Raw genomic sequence first — 24,666 nt, forward strand, 5'->3', positions numbered from 1 at the left:
GGAAAAGCAAAAGAGGAGCTCTTATCTTTAAAGAGATATCCTAAAAATATCACACAAGTTATGTGCTTACACCTTATTTGCGAAAATTTTAATGCATATTCATACTCAGTTGCAATGGAAACTGAGAAATGTCTTACAGTTAAGTGTGTCTCCTTACAAAATAAAACTGGAGTCATGTTATTAAGCACTGTATCAGGGATCTATTACCACAATAATGCTGTGTAACAATCACAAAACCTCTGTAGCAACAATTGCTTAAATGTCTAGGATCATCTGAGGGTCAGGTCGGCAGCTCTTCTGACCTTGATTGAGCTTCTCCCTTGTTTAAGAGATGACTAACTGTTGCATTATCTAGGCTGACCTCAACAGTGAAGTGGCGAATGGGACTAGGATGACCCAGCTCTGCTCTACATGTTTCTCAACTTCCAGCAGACTAGCCCAGGCATATTCTCATGGACTAGCAACAGAATTACACAGGACTTCTTGAGATGTAAGCTCAAAACTCGGTACACTGCCATTTCTGCCTCATTTGATTGGCTAAAGCAAATTACATGAGTTACAGAAACATGTACTTGCTTTATGTTTCCAACTCAAAAATTACTGACAAATTACATGGATAGAGGGAGGTGGAAAGATCTGGAGTCAAGAATGCAATCTTCTACTACTAAGAGAAATGGGAAGATGAGCATTGGCTCAGGCAGCTAGCAACCAGGATCACAGTGTTTTTGAGTCTGTAATGGAACGAAGACACTAGGCTTTTTTCCATTCTATGCCCTGTTTTAAACATGCAGGAGTTACAATAAAAAAGAGAGAGCGAAAGAGGGAAAAGAGCTAATATAAGCTATAAATGAAATTATTTACTAGTTTATTTCTTGGCTCATGTTCAGTTACTAATGAAGTAGGTATTAATCTTAACACTTGTCCTTTCCTTTCCTATAGGCAGAAACTAGCTATCTACTAGCTATCTGTACCCAAACCCTGACTCTGTTTCTGCTGAGGCAGCTCCACTACATTCTCCAACTTACACAGAAGTTAGTGTGGCCATGTGACAAATACTAGCCAATAGAACATGAGCAAATGTCCTTACTACTCCAGGCCCTGCTCATAAAAACCTCCTATATAAAATCCCTCATTCTCTCTTTTTCCCATTCACCAGCTGAATGGAGAACACTTTGAGAAGGGCAGAGTTATAGGATAAAGTGCTACCTTAGAGCAGAACCATTCCTGTTCCCTCCCCTAGATCCACTAACCTGCCCTATGATATGAAGTGAGCAAAAACTAAACTTTTGTGGTATGAATACACTGAGATTAGGATGTTGTTTGTTTCAACAATTAGATTATCTTACTTATATATTATCTTCCAGACAGTAGTATGCATTCATTTTCTCCTTCTGAGACTTGCTAAAAATAAAAGTAATTGCTTGAATCACCTGCCACCTTACACAAGAAATTTTTCCTTTAAATAAAAGGATACTTTTTACTATAGAATTACCATGTGTACCGATGAAGATAGGGTTCCAGTTTACAGTGGCCCTAGATGTTGGGATTTCACCAAGAACTCTTAACCTTCCTACCATTAATCCATTTCAACCTGGAGTACAGATAGTAAAGAATTGAGACAGTGGAGCTCTAAAAGTGAGGTTACATTCAGCATAGTCTCCAATGACTCTAAGAGCTCTTTATTTAGGATCCACTTAAAATTCCTTCAGCAGTAAAGGTACTACTAAAAATGACTTCTGGCCTTTTTTTCAATTATCAGGCCAAACATGTACTAATTGCTAGCAAGCAAGAAAGGGATGGGAAGTTGGCTACAGGTCAACCAGAAGGCAGTGTTTGTAGTAGCTTCTGACATTGCAACATTATTTAGCATCTTAAAAGGGCAGAGGAAACAAGAGGAAACAAGAAACAAGGATGAAAGCACTATCCAAAGAACCCAAAGGAGTGTAGAAAAACTGCAAAGCATTGTAATTTGCCATTTCCTGAGCCATCTTCCTCTTTAGGCTAAGAAGCTGGGCTATTTCTTGTTTGCAAATAAGAACTCAGTAAGGCGAAGGGGAAGGTAGATGAGTCATCCCAGGCATTTATAATGGCAGGCAGCAAGCCTTGGCGTATGTATAAATACATGTTTGCTAAGAGTTTGAAACAGGATTTTACAGCTATCATAGTGATTCACATAAACACAAAGGTAGCAAATAGTAACAGGAGCAGTTGAGTTAGACGCTAAACCCCAGGTCTGATCTTCATGATGCCTCATCAAATCTAAATTGACTTCCAGATTTTTCAATTTTCATGCACTATAAAAAAAAACATAAAATATATAATTAGCACAATAAATACAAGCTTTTAGAGACAGATAAACTAGGGAGTGAACACCTAAGAAGCACCTGTTGAACTTCATTTCCCCCACAGAATTCTGGAAGGGTGCCCCAGGACAGGCTATCTCTCAGGAAAGCACTGTAATGAAATAGAAGCTTTTGCCCCAGTGCTGCAGGCATCTCTTCCTGGGCTTCCATGTGTTAACAAAGATTATATACCAAAGAAAGGGCTAGGGGAACAAACTATGTGAAAAACAAAACAAAACAAAAACAAAACAAAACAAACAAAAAAAAAAAACCATCATGCTGTTCCTAGGACATTGTAAACTTAAAGCCTTACAATGATGATTTCTTTCTGATAAATCTTTATTTTTTTAGACTTCCTCTTTTACCTGCAATCATTTGCTTTCTTGAAGTAGATGAATCCCACGGTGACCAGGATAACCAAGAACAGAGAGAATTTCACATAGAGAATGATCAGTAAGTCTGATGCTGGAAATTCCAGAGTTATGACACCTTTAAATACAAGCAACACAGGCAGAGGTAAGGAGCCATTTCAAGGCTCCTTCTAATGTAAAAAGTAGGGTCAATTGTTTAAAAGAGGCATTTAAAATATTCTTAAAAGTTCACAGACTATCGTAATCAATCCATCTTCTAGACGACAATTCAAATGCAGCTAAGATATTCTTTCATGACAGAGTTTAGAAACTATATCTGTGTTTTGTAACCTGGTAGATTTTCAATATTTTCTAAATTAATAAATGCACAGTAAATATTGCTAATACATCCCAACTTTATAAGAAAAAAGGAAATATGCTTTCTAACTTCCTGTGTAAATGTTAGTCTTTTAGGGTACTATTATTAATATTTTTAGCACTATCTGCTATTTTCCACACAGTGAAGTAATTTTGTCACTGAGTTGCTGTCACCCTTTAACTGAGTATTTATGTCTTTTTACTTTCATTTATTCATCTATAAAAGATGGCCTCAAGAATTGTTGAAAAGGTAAAATGAGACTAAGTAGGACTATCATTCTGAAGTTTATTTCTACTATGAAAATGGCAACCACAAGTAAACTTTAAGTATTATTCTGACTCTTGGCTCCAAAAATCATGTCACCCTGTTAAATGAGTTGCTTAAATACTAAACTAGAAGTATGTCAGACAATCTCCTTCTTATGCACTGTCAGGGAAGAAGAAGTCATGGTCTCAGCCTGAGCTCAAAAGACTCACAATCCAACTGGAGCCATCAGAGCCATACAAATGAAAAATCACTTAAGAGAGAACAAATATTGCTCAGTGATCATTACAGATTATAAATCATCTCAGAAGTAAGAACGCTGAAACAACCCCAACTGGGAGGTTAGGGTAAAGTGGGATTTGAACTGGCCTTGCCAATAGCAGGATTAAAAAGGTTAAGAAAAGAAGGAAGAACTTCCCAAGGGAAAGAAACAATTTGAACAAAAATTTGAAGAACTCATTAACTTAAATCAAATGTGGTAGAGCATAGAGTGGGGTACTTCGAGATGAAGTCTGTGATGATCTGAACCTAATTCTGTAGCTATTTTGTGTATGTTAGGCTCTATGTCAGACCCTGGATATAGAAATGAAGAATATAGTTCTGACTCTCAAAGAGTTTATCCTGCAGTGGGAGTCAGAGAAGTTATAGTCAATTCCAGTGCTATGAAGTACTCTGAGGCATGCATGAGGCATTACATGAGCTCAAAGTAGGAGCAACTAACCAAACTGCAGGGTGAAAAAAAAAAATTAGCCCAGTTTCTAAGCCTTAAAACTTCAGTAGGAGGGGCACCTGGGTGGCTGTCAGTTAATTGTTCAACTCTTGATTTCAGCTTAGGTTCTGACCTCAGAGTTGTGAGATCAAGCCCCGCAATAGGCTCTGTGCTCAGCAGGGATTCTCTCTCTCCCTCTGCCTTCCACCCAACCTTATTCATTCTATCTATCTCTCTCTCTCTCTCAAATGAATAAATAAATCTTAAAAAAAAAATACTTAAATCGGAATTGAGCAACTGGAAGAAGAGAGGATGAGGAAAGAAGTACCTGGAGAAGAGGTAGAAATTGCATGTACAATGTACAATTGCATGTACAGAAGAATAAGAAAGATAAACACTTTTGAGGAGTCCAAAGAGGTCCACATGCATGGGGTACAGGCTAAAGATTAGCAAGACATGAGACTAAGGAGAGTGACAGATCAAGCATTTAAGTAGGGAAGGGCATGTTTTTCATTTTAGGAAACTCAATGTGGTAACAGTTTAGGTGATAAAGTAGAAGGAGGTAAGTTAGGGGCCAGGAGACCTGTTGCAAGAATATTGTAATAATTCTGGTGAGAGATGACCACAAGCTCAACAAATATGAAGGAAAGAAAAAAATACAGATTTAAGAAAAAAAATTAAGATAAAATCAGCAGAACATAGTGACCAATTTTGAATATGGGAAATAGGAGAGAGTGATATTGTACGATACCTTTAATTTTCTGGCTTGAGTCATTTATCAAAGCAAAATATAAGTATGGAGCTTATGAAGGGTTAGAGAAGAGGAATTCCTTTTTAGGAATATGTAAGTTGAGGTGCTCTTGGTACATTCAAGTGCATGTGAAGCCCATTCAGTTGGAAATTGGCTTTGATCCTGGCATAGCCAAGGAGAGAAATCTGGACGAAAAACAGAGATTTGAGCATCAAGAATTAGGCAACGATTGCGACCATATGTATGGATGAGGTCCTTCAAGGAATAGGGGTAAATGTGAAAAGAAAATATTTTCTTTTCAGCTCCTATTTAAGATGGAACTCAGAGAAATGCCTTCCTTCATAGAATGAAGAGATGGAAAACTATTTAAGGAGGCTAAGAGTTTCCTGAAGGTTAAGAAGAGAACAAAGTGATTATGGGAGGAAAATAGGTGAGAAGAGAGGAAAGACCATATCAAATATCACAAGGCTAATTAGTAACTACATATTAAAATTTTATATTTTGCTTGGCATTTGAGAGATCTTTAGCTTTTCATTAGAACATTTCCGTGCAGAGAGATACAAAAGAGTTAAGGAGTGGATGTGAGGTGCCATAGAAGGGACAATGAGGGTAGATCCTTCTTTTTCAAAAGTCTTGGGTGAGTGAAGGGCAAGAGCTAAGAGTTTAAAGAATGCACAACATCTACTTTAAAAAAAATTATTAACATATAACGTATTACTACATAGCATCTACTTTTAAACTCAGAAGGAAAAGAGGCAGATCCATATAGTCAGCCTTAGGGAAAAGATCTGTGGAATAAAAAAGACTGAACAAAGGAGAGCAAGGGTAATTACTGAAGCCAAGTCTCTCAGGTTATGGGAAGGGAGAAACAAGTATAGAGTATAGGTTGAATATTTGATCTATGGAAAGGAAAGTCAGGTGGTACTGCAGATAAATGCATATGTCTAGAGACAAGAAGTATAAAATAAGAACATAGAGATGGTGGGAAATTCAAGATCGAAAATAATGACTAGAAGTGAATGTATTAGTACATGCTACAGCATTGAGGATGCTTGAAAACATTACCCCAAGTGCAAGAAGCAAGTAACAAAAGTCCTATATTATAGGGTTCCATTTATGTGAAATGTCCAAAATAGGAAAATCTATAGACAGGGAGTATATTAGTGGCTACCTAAAGCTGGAGGATTTCTGGGATTATAGAGTGCTGGCTAAAGGATAGACTTTTCTTTTTGGAGTGATGAATACATTCTAAAATTGATTGTGGGGATGGTTGCACAGCTCTGAATGTGCCAAAGATCACTAAGTGGTACACTTTAAATGGGTGAATTGTAAGGTATATAAATTAGGTCTCAGTAAAGCTGTTGCAAAAAAATTTAATATGAGAGATGATATGAACAATAATTAATAGGATATGATGATCTTAATAATATTATAATGAATATAATAGCTATTTTATATTAATATAATAAACATAATAGCTAATATTTATTAATATAGAAGCTAACATTTGTCAGTAGAGTAAATAAAGTAGCTAAAATTTACTGAGTACCAGTAAATTTTACTGGTATGTGATACCAGTAATAGCTGGTATGTGATAGCTATCATGTTAAGTAAATATATTCTTCTTTTTAATTATTATGATAACTCTGTGAGGTAGGTTCTATCATCCCCTTAACAAATGAAGAAAAATCATGAGACATTCACTAAACTAACTGTAGTGATCATTTTGCAATATATACAAATATCAAATCATTAAGTTATATATCTAAGACTAATTTATTATTATATGTCAGTTATACTTCAATTTTTTAAAAAGCCATGAGACAGGAGATTAAATATCATTCCAAATCACATAGCTGGTAAAGGAGAAGCCATATTATACCAAAGATTTTGCTACTAATCACCAGGCTATACATCCTGGAATGATGTAAGACATGCACCTTGTCTTTTCATCTTTACATGATTGCTTCAAACACATAATAACAATAAACAAATATTTGGCAAATGAATTGATGTATAGGTTTCAGAATGCAAAAGAGGGGGACAAAAACTTGTTTCCTACTCAGACTAACAAAAAGTGGGGAATACTACATAAACTATAAAAATCAAGAAGGGAATAGTTATTGTTCTTGTCTATGTACAGAATCAGTATTGTTATATTATATAAAATTATTGCCATTTTATATGAATATTAATCTCAAAGTAAAAATCAATAGATATTAAGTTAACAAAATTTTAGTGGCTTCCAGAATAAAAGGTACTTAGAGAATGTAGAGATAAGAAGTTATTAAATTCTTTCTTTTATTTGATAAAGGAATAAGAATTATTTCCCTAGCATACTAAGGAATTAATTACCCAGTTAAGTTTTAGAGAATATCTTCAAATGAGTAGTACAAGTTTTCTTATTTTGTTCTTGGTTACTCATAATCTATGGAAGAAAATGCTAAGCATCAAGTTCATTACACTACAAAAAAAAACAAAGAGAAACAAAAACCCAGGTGATTACCTTGATTCAAGGTGAAGTTCAAGTTCTTGTTGCCAGTCACATGGGAGACAGAGCAGGACACATTAGACACCTGGCGGCCCTCCCAGCGGCATTTACTTTCCACGGTCACTGTACCATTGCCCAGCGGCTCTTCCTCAGTGTGACAATCTCCCTCTGGGGTCCAGAAGATCTGTGCAGATGGCTTCCCTGCAGCTGCCCTGCACACGATGGTTCCATCGCTGCCTCGAAACAGGGTCACCTTGGGGGGCACTGCAGAGACTCAGGGGAAAATACTTCAGGCTTAACACATGGGGTACGGAATACAGAGACACATCTGATTCAATCCCAGGTCTGGTTATGTGACGTACCACAATATGTCGTGCTCCTTACCTAACACTCGGAGGTAATATGTATGACCAAAAAGCCCATCAGCTGCAGCCACTTCACACCTGTAACATCCATCATGAGTGATGGCCACGGGGTCAATCTGAAAGGCAGGATTCTGATCAGGTCTGGACTCCCAGGATATTCTCTCATCAGTACAGTTTCTTTCACTGGTCTCATTGTTGTCTCTCCTGTGGGCTCTAGTGCAGGGAGGCTGGTCTCTGGGGCTTATTGTCCATATTACCAGAAAAGCTGTGGAGTTGTCAGGAGGACAAAGGAGCACAGCCTTTGTATCCACAAGTACGAACAGAGAAGATTTAGCTGGACACACACACAAGAATGATGAAAGAAAAGCTGGATTAAAGTGTTACATTTTCCACAATATATTGCATAAAGTGTACTAACGCATGACTTTGCTGGGCACCCTATTCCAAAATATTAGGCTTACATTAAAAAATTAAACATGCACAAAATGTGTATAATGCATTAAACCTAATCCAAAGATGAACATGTTTTTCTCCTATATTTGTATTATTAGATAAGCTACATTTATTATATGTGTGAAAAATATTTTAAGGTCTTAAAATTGCCTCAGAGGTTTTATTGAAAACAAACAAGAAAACACAATATAAATTAAAGGACAAAGACATCTAAGTCTAATCCTTCAGTCTAAGAAACTATTAGACTTATCTTATAACTCATGCTCCTTCCACAGAAAGTGGAAAAATTGATGATGTGCTTTTGTCCTAAGTTTTGATCAGAGACAATAAATCAGTAGTAGAAGAATGAAATGCCTATACCAAAGGGTACCTCTTTGGACAAACCCAAATAAAAACTATCAGATGACATTCAGGTTGAACAGACTGGACTTTCTTAAGCTACTCTTTACTTGGAGATTCACAAAGTCAGTAAAATCAACTTCCTTCCTTTCTTCCTTCCTATTCATGGACTGCCAAACAGTCCAACCCTGAACTTTGTTTACAGATCTTATTTATGTTTTACTTAATTATGAGTATTAAATGAAGAAGGTTACTGCTTTTGCCCGTCTTCAGTATAAAAAATTAACTCTGAAACCTAAAATTATTCTCCAATCTAGAAGCTCCAGCTCTCCCATAAACACTCATAATGCATCCGTGACTGGCTTTGCTGAGAGAGGTTTGGGGCATCAGGTACAACATACCTGCAACCCGGGTGAGTGGGAGCGAGCTCATCACCTTAATCGGAGCAGAACCAGCTGAGGTGGAGCAAAGTGTTATGTGGATGAAATTCCTAATGCTAAACTGGGCATGTGAGGTCTCTCCTCTCCTCCTCTGGTTCATTTGCCTCTTCTGTGATGGACTCAAGCCCTTGAATTTCACAGCCAAATCAAGATCCCATAGCTATAGGAAGTAAGTGGGGATGGATTTTAGAGCAGACCTGAGAGGCAGTTAAATACATGTTCCTTCCCCCACTGCAAGTGTGTCCCGACTCCGGGCACAGGGAGCCTGCAATTTGGCTAAGGCTTAGAGGTGAGCAGCAACACAGGGGCTTGGAGATCAGCTAGAGGTGGGTGTGGGTGAGCACACAGGTGCCTGAGGGCAGGATGCAGAAGATGAACCCAGAAAGAGAAGAGGCTGATGAGAAGCAGGTTGAGTGTGTTCTCTGTTTGCACTTCAGCTTCTGAGCAGTCTTAGGCTTTCATATTTTGCCTGATACTTATTCTCAAGATCTGGCTCTATTATTTTAAAGGAACCTACGAGCTGATCAATCAAACGTGTGCATTGTAACAAGGGCATCGTCTCCTGTGAAGGAGCTCCATCAGTGAGGATCCCGCACACCATGCTCTGCTCTGCTCTTTCTCCTTGCTCCACTCTGTGACCCTCCAGCATTCCTCCTTCACTCTCAATGAGACTTCTTACCTGATTGCTGTTATTCACCTTTTCCTAATCCTCTTCTTCCTCTTTTCATACCTGTTGTGATAATTTGCCAATGCCCAGTCCCTCCCCCACACTCAATGGGTTGGCCCTGGTCCAACAAATATAATCTCCACACAGCCCTGTGATCAGCTATGGTGACTTCCCCTCCCCCTTCACAGAGGGGTAGCAGGTAGATTCTCATATTTGCTCCAGAACAGCAGCGATGTCCCAGCGTTGCTGCATCCTGTGTCTCTGACTCCCCTCCAGTCTCCTGCAGCCTTCTGCACACAGACAATCCCTTTTCCTTTCTCTTCTCACTGCCATACCCTACTTTAAGATCCCATCACCACACCTGGGTTACTACAGAAGACTCCCCCCATCTTCTCTGTCTCAAAACTCTCCTCTCCTCAGCTCTCACCTTACCTTGCAGCCAGGTCCAGGATTCTGTAACACAGGGGTGATCCCCTCCACTCTGACACCCTTCAGAGATCTCTCACTGCCTGAAGAAAACACTGGCATGTCTTTGTGCTGGCTTTGAAACTCCTCTTTTTCAAATTGACTCATCTTGGCAATCTTATCACCCCTCTGTTGCCCCCACACTTCAGAAAGGAAACAGCAAGCATCACTGCGTATCTAGGTCTTCCTTCAATGGTCCTTGCAGTCTGGGATGCCTGCACAGCATTTCTGTCTATGAAAATGTTCCTCTTCCTTTAAGAGCTAATTCACATGCTGCTTCTTCCATGATGCCTTCCCAGAGCCTTGGTGATCACGCTCCCTCCTCTACATTCCCAGCACACTTGATGTGAGGGCTTATCTCCCCTACTTTATATGCATCTGTATTTATTTCTGGGTTCCCCCATAAAACTGAGCCCCTTAGGGTGCTCTAGCAGTCTAGCTCACCTTGCTCATCTCTGTTCTCCCCACAAAGCCTGGCACAGGGCGTGATAGAGAGAGAACTCCAGAATAGTCACATGGAATTGAACTGCCTTGGGGGAGGAGGACAGGGTCCCCCACATTGCAGCATTTGGTTCACCACACTCTTCAACTGTGCTCATGTCTGGCCTCCTGACCCATCCATCAGACATGTTTCTAAGGCAATTCCACATCTATTCCCTTTAGTGCTAGATTCTAGAAAAAAATTAAAAATCAGTTTACCTTCTGCAGGAAGTGTGAGCCTTCTCTCCTTTCCTTTCACAGATGAACTATGTGTTGAAGCTAGAAAATATTCAGAGAAAAGTAAAAGAAATCAAATTTAGGTGCCTAAAAGTGCAAACCACTATGTATCCACAAATCTTACAGACACCATGATAGAAAATCAGTTAACTGTAACTGAATTCCATGAAAAGCTTTGCAAAACAGAAATTAGATGTCATTCCATCATTAAGTGGAAAAACATGTTAACACTTAAAAATTACATTATAACTTCTTAATCAATTATTTCCTGCTTCTGGGACACTATGCTGCACACTTGATCATTATTCTGTCCAAGATAACCCTGCTTCCACCTCTTTCCTAGCCACTGGTTTGGCCCATCATGGGTACCTCACACGAGCTGGGCTGAGTAGTGCTTTCTCCAGATGCCACCCCCAAGATTAAAGTTGTTTTATCTACTGGTGGGCTTCACCTAGCTGCACAAATGAGATTACTTTCAGGAAAATTTGGAACGAGATTCAGAGGAATAATTCATCCTTTTTTTTCCCCATTTTTCCTACTGTGACTGCTACTTTTATGTGTCAGCCTGGCTTGGACATGGTTCCCAAGTATTCAGTTAAACAATATTCTAGATGTTTCTGTGAAGGTAATTTTTTAGAAAAGATTAACATTTAAATGAGTAGACTTTCAGTAAAGTAAATTACCCTCCATATGTGAGTGGGCCTTATCCAATCAGTCGAAGGCTGCTAGTAAAAAAAAGAGTGGCCTCCTGGGAAAGTGAGTTCTACAGCATATTGCCTCAGACTCAAACTTCTTTGCTCTCTGGGTCTCTATCTCTGGCTCACCCTGAAGATTCTGGACTTGCCAAGGCTCTGCAATCATGTGAGCCAATTCTTTAAAATAAATATCTCTCTCTCTCCCCCTATTCTTCCTCCCTCCTCCTTCTCTCTCTCTCCTTCTCCTTCTATTATTCTGTTTCTCTGAGGAACTGATTAATATATCCATCTTGGGAAGAATGAACAAGAAGCAGAAAGATAGATAATGATACTCTTCACCTTACTCATTTCTAATTCCATAGTTCCTGAGATCCACATGCATTCCTTCACTTAGGTTCTACAAAAGTTTCTGACAAAGTACTCCTAATGTACTTTAAAGCCGGGTTCTGAAAAATTATTTATTGAAGTGATTTTTATAAAAACCTTTCTTTTGAAACTATGATATATCTTTTGGAATATTCTGTGTGTGCTTAGAAGATAGCGTTCTACTGTGTTTGGAAAGAACATTCTGTACATCTCTGTCAGGCCTACAGGTCTACAGTGTTGTTCAAGTGCAGTGTTTCCTTACTGATTTAATGTCAAAATGATCTATCCATTTTTCAATGTGGGGTATTATAGTTCCCTACAACAGCTGTATTGTTGCCCATTTCTCCTTCAGTTCTGTTCCTATCTGCTCTACATATTTAGGTGCTCCGATGTTGGATGCATAAATATTTACAAGTGTTATGATGAATTGACTCCTTCACCATTAGATAGTGACCTTCTTTGCCATAAGTTACATTTTTTTTTACTTAAAGTCTATTTTCTCTAAATTAAGAATAGCTATTCTTATTAGCATGGGGCACTTTTCTCCACCCCTTCACTTTCAGCTTATTGTATCTGTAGAGCTAAAGTCAGTCTCTTACAGGTAGCATATTGTTGAATCTTGATTTTTATCCATTCAGTTACTATATACCATATGATTGGAGAATTTATTCTATTTATATTAGGATAACTGAGAAGTAAGTACATACTATTGTCATTTTGTTCATTGTTTTCTGACTATTTTGAAGTTCCTTTGTTCCTTTCTTCCTCTCTTTCTGTTCCTTTGTGATTTGCTGGTTTTTCATAGCAGTATGCTTCGATTCCTTTTTTTATATCTTTAGTGTGTCTACCAAATATTTTTTTATTTGTGGTTACTAAAGCTTATATGAAACACCTTATGGTTATTTTAAGCTGCTTAAAACTTAATTTCATTACACGCAATATTCAATGCTTTTACTTCTCTCCCCTTTTTATTTTATTGATATACCAATTTGCATTCACTAACAGATTATTATAACTATAGTTATTTTTTATATTTTTCTTTTTGATATTTGTTTTAGAGTTAAAGTGCTTTCCACAACACTGTTAGAGTATTAGACTATTCTGAACTCGACTATGTATTTACCTTTAACAATGTGTTTTACTTTCCATATTTTTCATATGTCTTCATTAGCATTCTGTCATTAAACTTGAAGAGCTCACTTTAGGATTTCTTTTTTTCTTAAGATTTTATTTATTTTTTTGAGAGAGAGCACAAACAAGAGGAGCAGCAGGCAGAGGGAGAGGGAGAAGCAGACTCTCCACTGAGCTGAGACCCCAACGTCGGCTTGATCCCAAGAACCTGGGACACTTAACCAACTGAACCACCTAGGTGCCCTCCCTTTATAATTTCTTGTAAGCAGGTCTAGTACTGACAAATTTTGTCAGCTTTTATTTTTCAAGGAAAGTTATTATCTCATCTTTATTTTTGGTTTGTCAAATAAAGTATTCTTCCATGCCAGGCTTTTTCTTTCAGCTCTTTGAATATATCATCCCACTCTTCTAGTCTGTAAAGTCTATGCTGAGAAATCTTCTAGTTTTATGGGGCTACTTTATATGTGATGAGTCACCTATCCCCTCCTGCTTTAAAAGTCTCTCTTTTCCATTTGATTATAATGTATCTCAGTGAAGATTCCTTTATGGTCAGTCAAGTATTTGGGCTTCTGGATTTTGATGTTAATTCTCCATACCCATTGCCCCCAAAGTTTAATGAAGTTGTCTCTCATTATCACTTTAAATTAGATGTGGGTTCCATTATTTTTTATGTCCATTTGAGGCTCCCATAATGCTCACATTATTTTGTTTATTGGTGTTTCATAAGACCCATAGAATTTCACCACTCATTATTTTGTTCTTGCTTTTCTATCTCTGACTAGGTGATTTCAAATTATGTCTTTACATTCACTGATTCTTTCTTCTGCTTGATGAATTTGCTGTTGAAACTCTATATTGAATTTTTCAATGAAGTCATTGCATTATTCAGCCTCAGAATTTGTGTTTCTTTTCATGACTTCTATCATTTTCTTGAAATTTTGTTTTGTTCATGTACTGTTTTCCAGATTTTATTTTGTTGTCTATCTGTGTTTTCTTACAGCTCACTGAGCTTCCTTACATAGACTGTTTTTGATTTCTTTGTCAGACATGCAGATATCCATTTCTTTGTTATTAGACCCTGGAGTTTTATTTTTTTTCCTTTGGTGATGTCACCTTTCTTTAATTTTTTGGAATTTTGCATTGCTAAGGTCTTCACATTTGTGGAAGCTGTCACTTCCTTTTGTCTTTACTGACTGGCTTCAGGGAAAAAAAGGTCTTCACCTGTCAGCCCAGCTAGTGATTCTGGTAGGTTTCTAAGACCTTTCCTAAAGATGCATTCCTTCTCCATTCCCTCTAGCTCCTTCTCAGGGCAGAAGTCTTAAGATTTTGTGTCTTCTTTTAAATCCACAAAAACAGACAGAATTCTGAAAGTCTTCCATTTATTTACACTAGAGAATTACCTTGAAGTGTTCAGGGTTGTGTGCCATCTCCCTATTCATCAGAATAAAGTGAGTACTCTTATCCATGCACACTAACTAAGGAGGTGCACACCATCTGTGGTATAGTGGTGCTGGCCATAGAGAGGGTGATACGATTCTGTAGTACCAAGACAAGGTGACAGCAGTTAACAGTCACAGGAAAGTGAATAACCATAAACACTAGCAAGGCCAGAATGACAATGAAGAGGCTCTGACCTAAAGGATTTGTGAAAAAAGTTAAGTAAACCTTAACCTGGGATAAGATGAAAGGGCAGCCAAAGAGGGTATGGTTTGCCTTATATAACTAAATCAAGTGTAAACAAGCATCTTAGTTTTGCCTCCTGCAAAATAACCACCACAGAGTGGCTTAGATAACAAACATTTTTTTTTTTTCTTCACAGTTCTAGAGGCTGGGTAGTATAAGATCAAATCACCGGCAGATATGGTGTCTGGTGAAAGCCCACTTCCTGGCTTGTGGACAGCTGCCTTCTTACTGTATTCTAATATGGCAGGGCCAGAAGGGGAGAGTAAGACATAAAGCAAGCTCTCTTGGGTCTCCTTTTGTAAGAGTACTGATCAAAAGAACCACCCTCATGACAAAATTCCTTCACAAAGCTTTCGTCTCCAAATACCATCACATTGGAGATTACATTCCAACATATGAAATTTGGAGGACATATTCAGTCCATAGCAGTGAGTAAAGACTCAGGTTAGCTATCATAATGGAAAACGATGATCCTTCACCAGGTTTCTATAACCCAGTTCTCAGACACAAAGTCACATAATTATGAGTTCATATTCCAAAGTTACAAAACACGGGGGGGGGGTGCAACTACAAAATGAGATAATGTACTTTTTATTGGCTGCCCTCCCTTTCCTAAACAGGAGAATAAGATTCAGAACTTCTGAGTTTAGAATTATTAAATGTAGGGTATAAAATAAATGTATGGAGAGTGTTTAAAGAAATAAAAGCAGAATTAAAAAAAAAGAAAAAAATATATACTCTCTTCACATACTCTCACCCCCCAAAAACTACCAATTACAAGAACACAGCAGAGGTCTCATTGTTACTCATTGATTCTGAAAATGAGAGCGAACAGCACAAATATACATGAAAAGAAAAAGGCAATAGAATTTCACAAAGTCCTTTAGGACCTCTTCTTTTAATATAAGATGGTTTCCTTTCAATTAAAAATCTATTGTTTATTGTAGCCACCTTCATGAATTATTTGAGCTAGATCTTCTGGATAACTTGCTGCAGCTTCTACATCAGCAGTTGCTGTTTTACATGGCACTTTCATGGTTTGGAGATGGCTTTTTTCCTTAAACCTCATGAACCAACCTCCTCTAGCTTCCCACTTTTATTTCTGAAGCTTCTTCATCTCTTTTAACCTCCACAGAATTGAAGAGAGTAAGGTCTTGCTCTAGATTAGGTTTTGGTTTCAGGGAATGTTGTGGCTGATTTGACACTCTATCCAGATCACTCAAGCTTTCTCCAAATTAACAATAAAGCTGTTTCATTTTCTCATCATTAGTGTGTTCCTTAGAGTAGCACTTTTAATTTCCTTCAAGAATTTTCCCTTCACATTCACAACTTGACTACTTTGGTCAAGAGGATTGGATTTTGATCTGTCTCAGCTTTCAACATGCCTTCCTCACTAAGCTTAATCCTTTCTAACTTCTAATTTAAAGTGAGAAATGTTACTCCTCCTTCTACATGAATATTTAGAGGTCATTTTGAGCTTCATGTTCAATATTGTTGTGTCTCAGGAAAGAAAGAGGCTTGAGGAGAGGGAGAGAGACATGGGGAATGACCAGTTGGTGATAGAGCTAGAACACACACACATATGTGTCATTTGGGTTCACCATCTTCTATGGACATGGTTAGTGACACAACAAAAAATTAAAATAGCAACATCATAGATCATTGACTACAGATAACTACAACAAATTTAAAGTAATAACAAATTTTCAAATATTTCTAGAATTACCAAAATGAGATGCAGAGAGGCAAAGTGTGCAAATGCTTTTGGCAAAATGGTGCTGATCATGTTACTCCATGCAGGATTGCCACAAACCTTCAATTTCTAAAAACCACAATATCTGCAAAGTGCAATGAAGTGAAACACAATAAAACAAGATTTGCCCATAAACCTAATAAGAGTTTCAAAATACATAAGGCAAAGTTGGCAAAATTAAATAAAAAACACTGTAACAAAAATGAAGAATGCCTTTGATGAGCTTATTAATAAATTGGCTATGGCTGAGAAAAAATCTCTAAGCTAGAGAATATAACAATATAAACCTCCAAAACTGAAAAGCAAAGAGAACACTAAACAGCAACAACAACAACAAAAATAAAAAGCAAATAACAAATCCTCCCCACACAAAGAATATCCAAGGATTATGGGATAACCATGAAAACATGTCAAACAGGGGAGCATCAAGATGGTGGAGGAGTAGGAGACCTAAATTTCATCTGGTCCCAGGAATTCAGGTAGGTGGTTATCAAACCATTCTGAATACCCTCAAACTTAACAGGAGATCAAAGAAAAGACTATCAGCAATTCTATGAACAAAAATCACTTTCTGGAAGGTAGGACATGCAGATTAGTGAATCAGAGATGATATACTGGAAGATAGACCATGGGGGAGGGGCCAACTCCTGGCAAGTGATAGAGCAACGGAGCACAAAATCGGAACTTTTGGAAGTCTGTTCCATGGGGGGACATCACTCCAGTGAATAAGTGGGGGGTGGAATCCTTGATGGGACAGTGTGGTCTTGGGACCCTTGGAGTCACAGAAAGACCAGGGGTGCCTAACTGTGGCAGAGCTCCCAGGTTTCAGAGTGGAGAAACCAGCTGCAAGGACAAAGACAAGGAGTAGGCTTTCAGCTCAGGGTTTCCATAAACCATGATCCAAGTCACAGTCAGACCACTGCTCTTTGAGCAGGAACCCCACAAGTGTCAGTTCCAGGGAGACTCTCCTTCCTCCACCAGGAGTAGCAGCACAAAAGTGTGCTGCAGGAATCTGCTGGGTTTGGAGACGACAAATGGGGTCATGTGCCAGATAGAAATGCTTGGTCACAAGCTGGGTGAACTCAGAGTGTGGCCAGAGACCAGGGAGACAGGAGTGATTGATTGCTTTTCTCTGAGGGTGCACTGAGGAGTGGGGCCCTGAGCTCTTGGCATCTCTGGGCCAGAGACTGGGAGGCCACCATTTTCATTTTTGTCCTCCAAAGCTGTACAGATCTTTCAAAGAACAAAAGCTACTGAGAGCAAATTCGAGCAGATTCCTTAGCCTGGCCCCTGGCAAGGGCAGTGCAATTCCACCTTGGGCAAAGATATTTGAGAATCATTGCAACAGGCCCATCCCCCAGAAGATCAGAAAGAGCATCCAGCTGATCAATGAGAACTGCAAAACTCCAGTGCTAGGGAAATACAGCACATGGAATTCATGGCTTTTTATCCCATGATTTTTTAGTCTTTCAAAGTTAAATATTTAAATTTTATTTATTTTTTCTTTTTCTTTTTTTTTTTAATTTTTCCTCTTTCCTATTTTAAGAAACAACTGACCAATACTCTTTTTAAAAATCTTTTTTAATTTTCATTTTTACAGTCAAGTTATATCCCTCCATTGTATTTAATCTTATTTTTTTATATATATGCAAGTTTTTCACTCTTTAAGATTTTAGGGATACAGTTTTTTCTAACAGACCAAAATATACCCTAAATCTAGTGTCTGGCTTTGTTCTAGGCTCCTGCCTGAACACATTCTCTCCCTTTAAAAAAAAAAAAAAAATGTTTCTCTTTCTTTCTTCAACCAACTTCTTATCAATTCCTTTTTAAAAATATTTTTCAATTTTCATCTTTGCAGTCATATTCCATCATACTTACCCTTATGTTTTGTGTGTGTATATACATATATATGTGTATATATGTGTGTGTGTGTGTGTGTGTGTATTTTTTTTCCTTTCCTTAAAATTTGGGAGGCAGTTTCTTCCATCCCAAAGCAACAGAATACACATTCTTCTCTAGTGCATATGTAACATTCTCCACAATATATCATATCCTGGGTCACAAATCAGGTCTTTACTGGTATCAAAAGATTGGCATCATTCCCTGCATATGTTCAGACCACAGTGCTTTGAAACTAGAACTCAATCACAAAAGGAAAGTTGGAAAGAGGTAAAATAAATGGAGGCTAAAGAGCATCGTACTTCAGAATGAATGGGTCAACCAGGAAATTAAAGAACCAAAAAAATTCATGGAAACAAACGAAAATGAAAACACAACTGTTCAAAATCTTTGGGACAGAGCAAAGGCAGTCCTGAGAGGAATGTATATAGTAACACCAAGACCAAAAGATGGAGAATAAAGAAGCTGAGAAAAAGAGAGATAAACAACTACTGGACCACAAAGGGAGAATTCAAAAGATAAGTGATACCATCAGATGAAACTGTATCAGAATAATTGGGATCCCAGAAGAAGAAAAGAGAAATAGAAGGGCAGAAGGTATATTGGAGCAAGTTATACCAGAGTATTTCTCTAATTTGGAAAAGGGAACAAGCATCAAAATCCGGAGGCACAGAGAACTCCCCTCAAAATCAATAAAAATAGGTCAACACTCCATCATCTAATAGCAAAACTTACAATCACAGAGACAAAGAGAAAATCCCCAAAGGGGCTTGGGACAAGAGGTCAGTAACCCACAATAATAGAAATATTAGATTGCAGCAGACCTATCCACAGAGACCTGGGAGGCCAGAAAGGACTGCATGATATATTCAGAGCACTAATATGATAAAATAAGCAACCAAGAATACTATATCCAGCTAGTCTGTCATTGAAAATAGAAGGAGAAATAAAAACCTTCTAGGACAAATGAGAACTGAAAGAATTTGCAAAAACCAAACAACCCTACAGGAAATATTGAAAGGGTCTTCTAAGCAAAAAAAGACACTAAAAGTAACATAGACCAGGAAGGAACAGAGACAATATAAATAGTCACCTCACAGGAAATACACTGGCACTAAATTCATATCTTTCAGTAGTTCCCTGAACATAAACGGGCTAAATGCCCCAATTAAAAGACACAGGGTATCAGAATGGATTAAGAAAAAACAAGACCCATCGATATGCTGTCAGCAAGAGACTCATTTTAGACCCAAAGATATCTCCAGAGTTAAAATGAGAGGGTGGAAACCATGTACCATGCTAATGGACTTCAAAAGAAAGCTGGGGTGGTAATCCTTATATCAAACAAATTAGATTTTAAAAATCAAAGACTATAGGGGCACCTGGGTGGTTCAGTGGGCTAAAGCCTCTGCCTTTGGCTCAGGTCAGGATCCCAGGGTCCTGGGATTGAGCCCTGCATTGGGCTCTCTGCTCAGCGGGAAGCTTGCTTTCCTTCTTCTCTCTCTGTCTGCCTCTCTGGCCTACTTGTGATCTCTGTCTGTCAAATAAATAAAAATCTTTAAAAAAAATCAAAGGCTACAACAAGAGATGAAGAAGGACACTATATCATACTCAAAGGGTCTGTCCAACAAGATCTAACAATTTTAAATATCTATGCCCTGAACACAGGAGCAGCCAATTATATAAGCCAATCAATAACAAAATCAAAGAAACACATCAACAATAATACAATAATAGTATAGGACTTTAACACCTTGCTCACTAAAATGGACATATCATCTAAGCAGAAGATCAACAAGGAAATAAAGGCTTTGAATAACACACTGAACAAGATGGACATCCACATATATTCAGAACATTCCAACCCAAAGCAACAGAATAGACATTCTCTCCTAGTACACATGGAACATTCTCCAGAATAGATCACATCCTGGGTCACAAATCAGGTCTCAGCTAGTACCAAAAGAAGGGATCATTCCCTGCATATGTTTAGACCACAGTGGTTTGAAACTAGAACTCAATCACAAAAGGAAAGTTGGAAAGAACTCATATATGGAGGCTAAAGAGCATCCTACTAAAGAATGAATGAGTCAACCAGGAAATTAAAGAAGAATTGAAAAAATTCATGGAAATAAATGAAAATGAAAAAAACAACTGTTCAAAATCTTCGGGATGAAGCAAAGGTGGTCCTAAGAGGAAAGTATATAACAATACAAGCCTTTCAAAAGAAACAGAAAGGTCTGAAATATACAATCTAACCTGACACCTAAACGAACTGGAGAAAGAACAGTAAATAAGGCCTAAACCCAGTAGGAGAAGAGAAATAATAAAGATCAGAGAAGAAATCAATGAAGAACCTATAAAGAACTTATCAAATTCAACACCCCAAGAACAAATAATCCAATCAAGAAATGGGCAGAGGACATGAACAGACATTTCAGCAAAGAAGACATCTAAATGGCCAAGAGACACATGAAAAAGTGCTTGACAGCACTCGGTACCAGGGAAATACAAATCAAAACCACAGTGAGATACTACCTTGCACCAGTCAGAATGGTTAAAATTGACAAATCAGGAAACGACAGGTATTGGCAAGAATGCGGAGAAAGGGATACCCTCCTACACTGTTGGTGGGAAAGCGGGTTGGTTTTCACTATGGAAAACAGTATGGAGGTTCCTCAAAAAGTTGAAAATAGAATTACCCTATGACCCAGTAATTTCACTACTGGGTATTTACCCTAAGATACAAATGTCGTGATCCAAAGGGGCATGTACACCCCAATATTTATAGAAGCAATGTTCACAACATGGGAAGAGCCTAGATGTCCATCAACAGATGAATGGATAAAGACCTGTGTGAGATAGATAGATAGATAGAGAGAGAGAGAGAGATAGATATAATGCAGCCATCAAAAAGAAAAGAAATCTTGCCATTTGCAATTTTTTTTAATTTTATTTTTTTATTAAGTTCTATTAATCAACATAGAGTACATCATTAGTGCTTTATTTATTTTTTTTCTTTTTTAAATTTTTTTAAAGATTTTATTTATTTATTTGACAGGGATGACAAGTAGGCAGGGAGATAGGCAGAGACAGAGGGGGAAGCAGGCTCCCTGCTGAGCAGAAAGCCCAATGTGGGGCTTGATCCCAGGACCCTGAGACCATGACCTGAGCCAAAGGCAGTGGCTTAACCCACTGAGTCATCCAGGAGCCCCAGTTCTTTTTTTTTTTTTTTTAATGTTAAGTTAGACACCATACAGTACATTGTTAGTTTTTGATGTAATGTCCCATGATTCATTGTTTGCATATAACACTCAGTGCTCCATACAATATGTGCCCTCCTTAATACCCATCACTGGGATAACCCATCATCCCTTCCCTCTAAAACCCTCAGTTTGTTTCTAATCACATACAGTACATCATTAGTTTTTTATGTAGTGGTCAATGATTAATTACTTGCTTATAACATCCAGTTTTAAATGTTAAGAGGGAAAAAACCTGCAACCTAGAATTCTATATCTTATGAACTTACCCTTTAAAAGTGAAAGAGAAATAAAAGACTTTCTCAAGCAAACAAAAATTGAGGTCAGTTGATTCCAGTGGACTTGCCTTGCAAGAAATGTTAAGAGTTTTTCAGGAATAAGGAAATAATGTAACAAGAAACTAGGATGTACATAAAGGAAGAAAGAGTACTGGAGAATAAATAGGTATAGGAAAAATAATAGATTTTATTTTCTTCTTAATTGATCTAATAGATAACAGTTTATTCAAAATAATAAAACAATGACATATTCTTTAGGTATATACTTCTATGCTCTCTCTATATTATATATGTACTATATAAATATATCAGATATATTTATATATTATATAAATATTTAACCTAAGTATAAATATATACAACATAGAAATACATTTATATCTGTTTAATTAGATAGAGTATATTTATATACAATTGAAATGAGTGACATCAATAATACAAGAAATGTCCAAAATCTATTAGCGGTCACTAATAAAACCAAATATTGGCAATGTTGTGAAGCAGCATGGACTCAATGATTACCAGTGGAATTGAAAAATGCTACAGCAACTTTGGAAGATAGGTTGGCAGTTTCTTAATATACTAAACATACTCTTACAATATGATCAATCAACAGCATTGCTTGGTATTTACCCAGTGGGATTGAAGATGTATGTCTTCATGAAAACCTGCACCCAGATGTTTGTAACAACTTTATTCATGTTTACTCAATGCAATGGCAACATTGTCAACACCTGGAAGCAACCAAGATGCCCTTCAGTAGGTAAGTGGCCAGATAAACGGAGGTAAATCCAGACACTGGAATATTATTCAGAGCTAAAGTCAATGAGCTATCAAGCCATGAAAAGACTAAGAGGAAACTGAAATACATATTACAAAGTGGAAAAAAAAAAACCTTTGGAAGGCTACATACTGTGCAATTCTAACTGATATTATGCAAAAGGCAGAAACTGTGGAGGCACTAAAAAGATTAGTGGTTTTCATGGTTTAGTGGCAAGCTAGGATGAATACACAGAACACAGAGGAATTTGGGGGCAGTGGAACTATGCTATATAATACTATAGTTGTGGATATGTGTTATTATACTTTTGTTCAAACTTATAGAATGTACCACCAAGAATGAACCCTATGTAAACTATGGACTTTGGGAGACAATTATGTGTCAGTGCAGGTTCACCACTTATAACAAATGTAAAAGTCTGGTGGGGATGTTGATAATGAGATATAGGCTATGCACAGGTGGGGTCAGGAGGGATTTGGGAAATCTTTTACTTTCCTCTCAAGGTTGCTGTCAACATAAAACTGCCCTTAAAAAATGGGGGGGGTCTTAAAATTTAAAAAAAAAATCTTTTTATAATAAATGCATGTTTAATTTTATCACATACATTGTGCAACCTTATGTTTATTCTCTTTCAAACAGGGAATGGAGTCAATTACATTAACTGGTTTTAATTACACTCTTCAATTACACCCTTTTGTTGCCATCTCTTCTTTCCTGCCATGTCTCAATACTTCTCTAGCACTTGTCATGAGTCAGTTCTGTTATTCCCTGTGTTTTGAGTTCTTCCCAAGTGTTCTCCCCTCCCTTCCAATTTCTTTCACCTTTTCCTCACCTTACATTCCCACTCTTCTTTCTCCTAAGAGCTGGTTCTCTTCTCCCTTAACTAGACGTAATATGGAAATGTGAAAAACAGTGTTTCTCAGAATGTTTTGGAACTTTTTTTGCAATAATTGCAAGGAACACAGAATGGATTCAAGTTTGTTTCCACCTAAGACTTCTCTAATTTTAGTCACTCTAGTCATTTCTTCTATCTGTTCATGCTGTGGGATAAGATTCCCTTTATCTAAAGTATTCTGGTATAGCCATGAAATCCTTGACTTCAAGTAATTATTTATCATTTATATATTCTTATATTCTCTGATCCTCATTTTATGAAACAAATTTTACCCATTCATTTTTGCCTCTATTTTAAAATTTAACAACCCCAAATGGAAACATAGGGTTTCCTTCTTAGCCTGTGTGCTAGAAACATTAGAAATATCAAAGGAGAAAAAATACACATTAATAAATATAAGGCCAAAAAAATAAGAATTCAGGGAGACAATAAAAATACAAACCTAGAAACTGAAGGAAACACTGCATTTTGTCTAGTCACACAAGTTCAGTTTCACTCCATTCCAGGGCCCCTAGTATTACCCTGGACTCAGCTAGACAACTAGTCCTTGCACAAATGGCATAAGGTAAATATGAAGGTTTGCTGGATAATATACAAATTTATCACTGCTACTAGGACAAATTAGAAAACATTTTATGAGTGGCTAAAAAGCCTCCATGTCAATATTGAAATACAGCTTTACATTTTGCTGAAAATGCTACAGCATCATACTTACCAAATATGATGATATTGATAGAGATCACTACTCTCAAAGTTGAAATCCTCCCCAGAGTATGCATTTGGAGTGGTTAGCCACCAAGTAGCCAAGAACAGGAAATGTCACTGAGTTTTGTTGAGCAATGAAGCAATGAAGCAAAAAAGCCAATACTTAAGATCATTGGTTCTCCCACAGTACTGAAGTAACACAATAAATTATATAGCAATTTACTTAGAAAGCAGCATTTTAGGATGCATAAATTACATATGGCAAAATGCAAAAATATTTAGTGTACAGATTGATGAATTTTTATATGTGAATGAACTCAGATAATGGTTTCCAAAACCAAGGTAAGACCGTTTCCACTATTCAAGAAATTTCCTTCATGCTATTCTCTGTCAATAGCCCTTCTCCAGAGAGAAATATTACTCTGATATCTATCACCATTTTTCCAGTTTTTAAATTCCATATAAATAAAATTATTTACATAGTT

At 37.4% G+C, this 24,666-nt stretch overlaps 1 protein-coding gene across 1 annotated transcript; it reads right to left on the reverse strand.

The window, feature by feature from the left end:
• Positions 1-2,306: 2,306 nt before the first annotated feature.
• On the reverse strand, positions 2,307-24,255 carry LOC122910424 (cell surface glycoprotein CD200 receptor 1-like). Its single transcript, XM_044255055.1, has 5 exons — positions 24,192-24,255; positions 10,715-10,774; positions 7,671-7,985; positions 7,302-7,550; positions 2,307-2,831 (listed from the first exon to the last, which is right to left on the reverse strand). Exons 1-5 carry the CDS (start codon positions 24,253-24,255, stop codon positions 2,704-2,706), a joined length of 816 nt encoding a protein of 271 aa, XP_044110990.1. The 3' UTR covers positions 2,307-2,703.
• Between the last annotated feature and the right edge of the window lie 411 nt (positions 24,256-24,666).

This window comes from Neovison vison, chromosome 6, assembly GCF_020171115.1.
Source record: "Neovison vison isolate M4711 chromosome 6, ASM_NN_V1, whole genome shotgun sequence".
In the NCBI taxonomy this organism is placed as follows: Eukaryota; Metazoa; Chordata; class Mammalia; order Carnivora; family Mustelidae; genus Neogale; species Neogale vison.

Coding starts and splice junctions, on each gene's coding strand:
- LOC122910424 (XM_044255055.1), bottom strand. CDS start 24,255: ATGCATACTCTGGGGAGGATTTCAACTTTGAGAGTAGTGATCTCTATC. Junction 10,775..24,191: donor TATCAATATCATCATATTTG/GTAAGTATGATG, acceptor AATATTTTCTAG/CTTCAACACATAGTTCATCT. Junction 2,832..7,301: donor GAACTTCACCTTGAATCAAG/GTAATCACCTGG, acceptor TTGTATTTAAAG/GTGTCATAACTCTGGAATTT.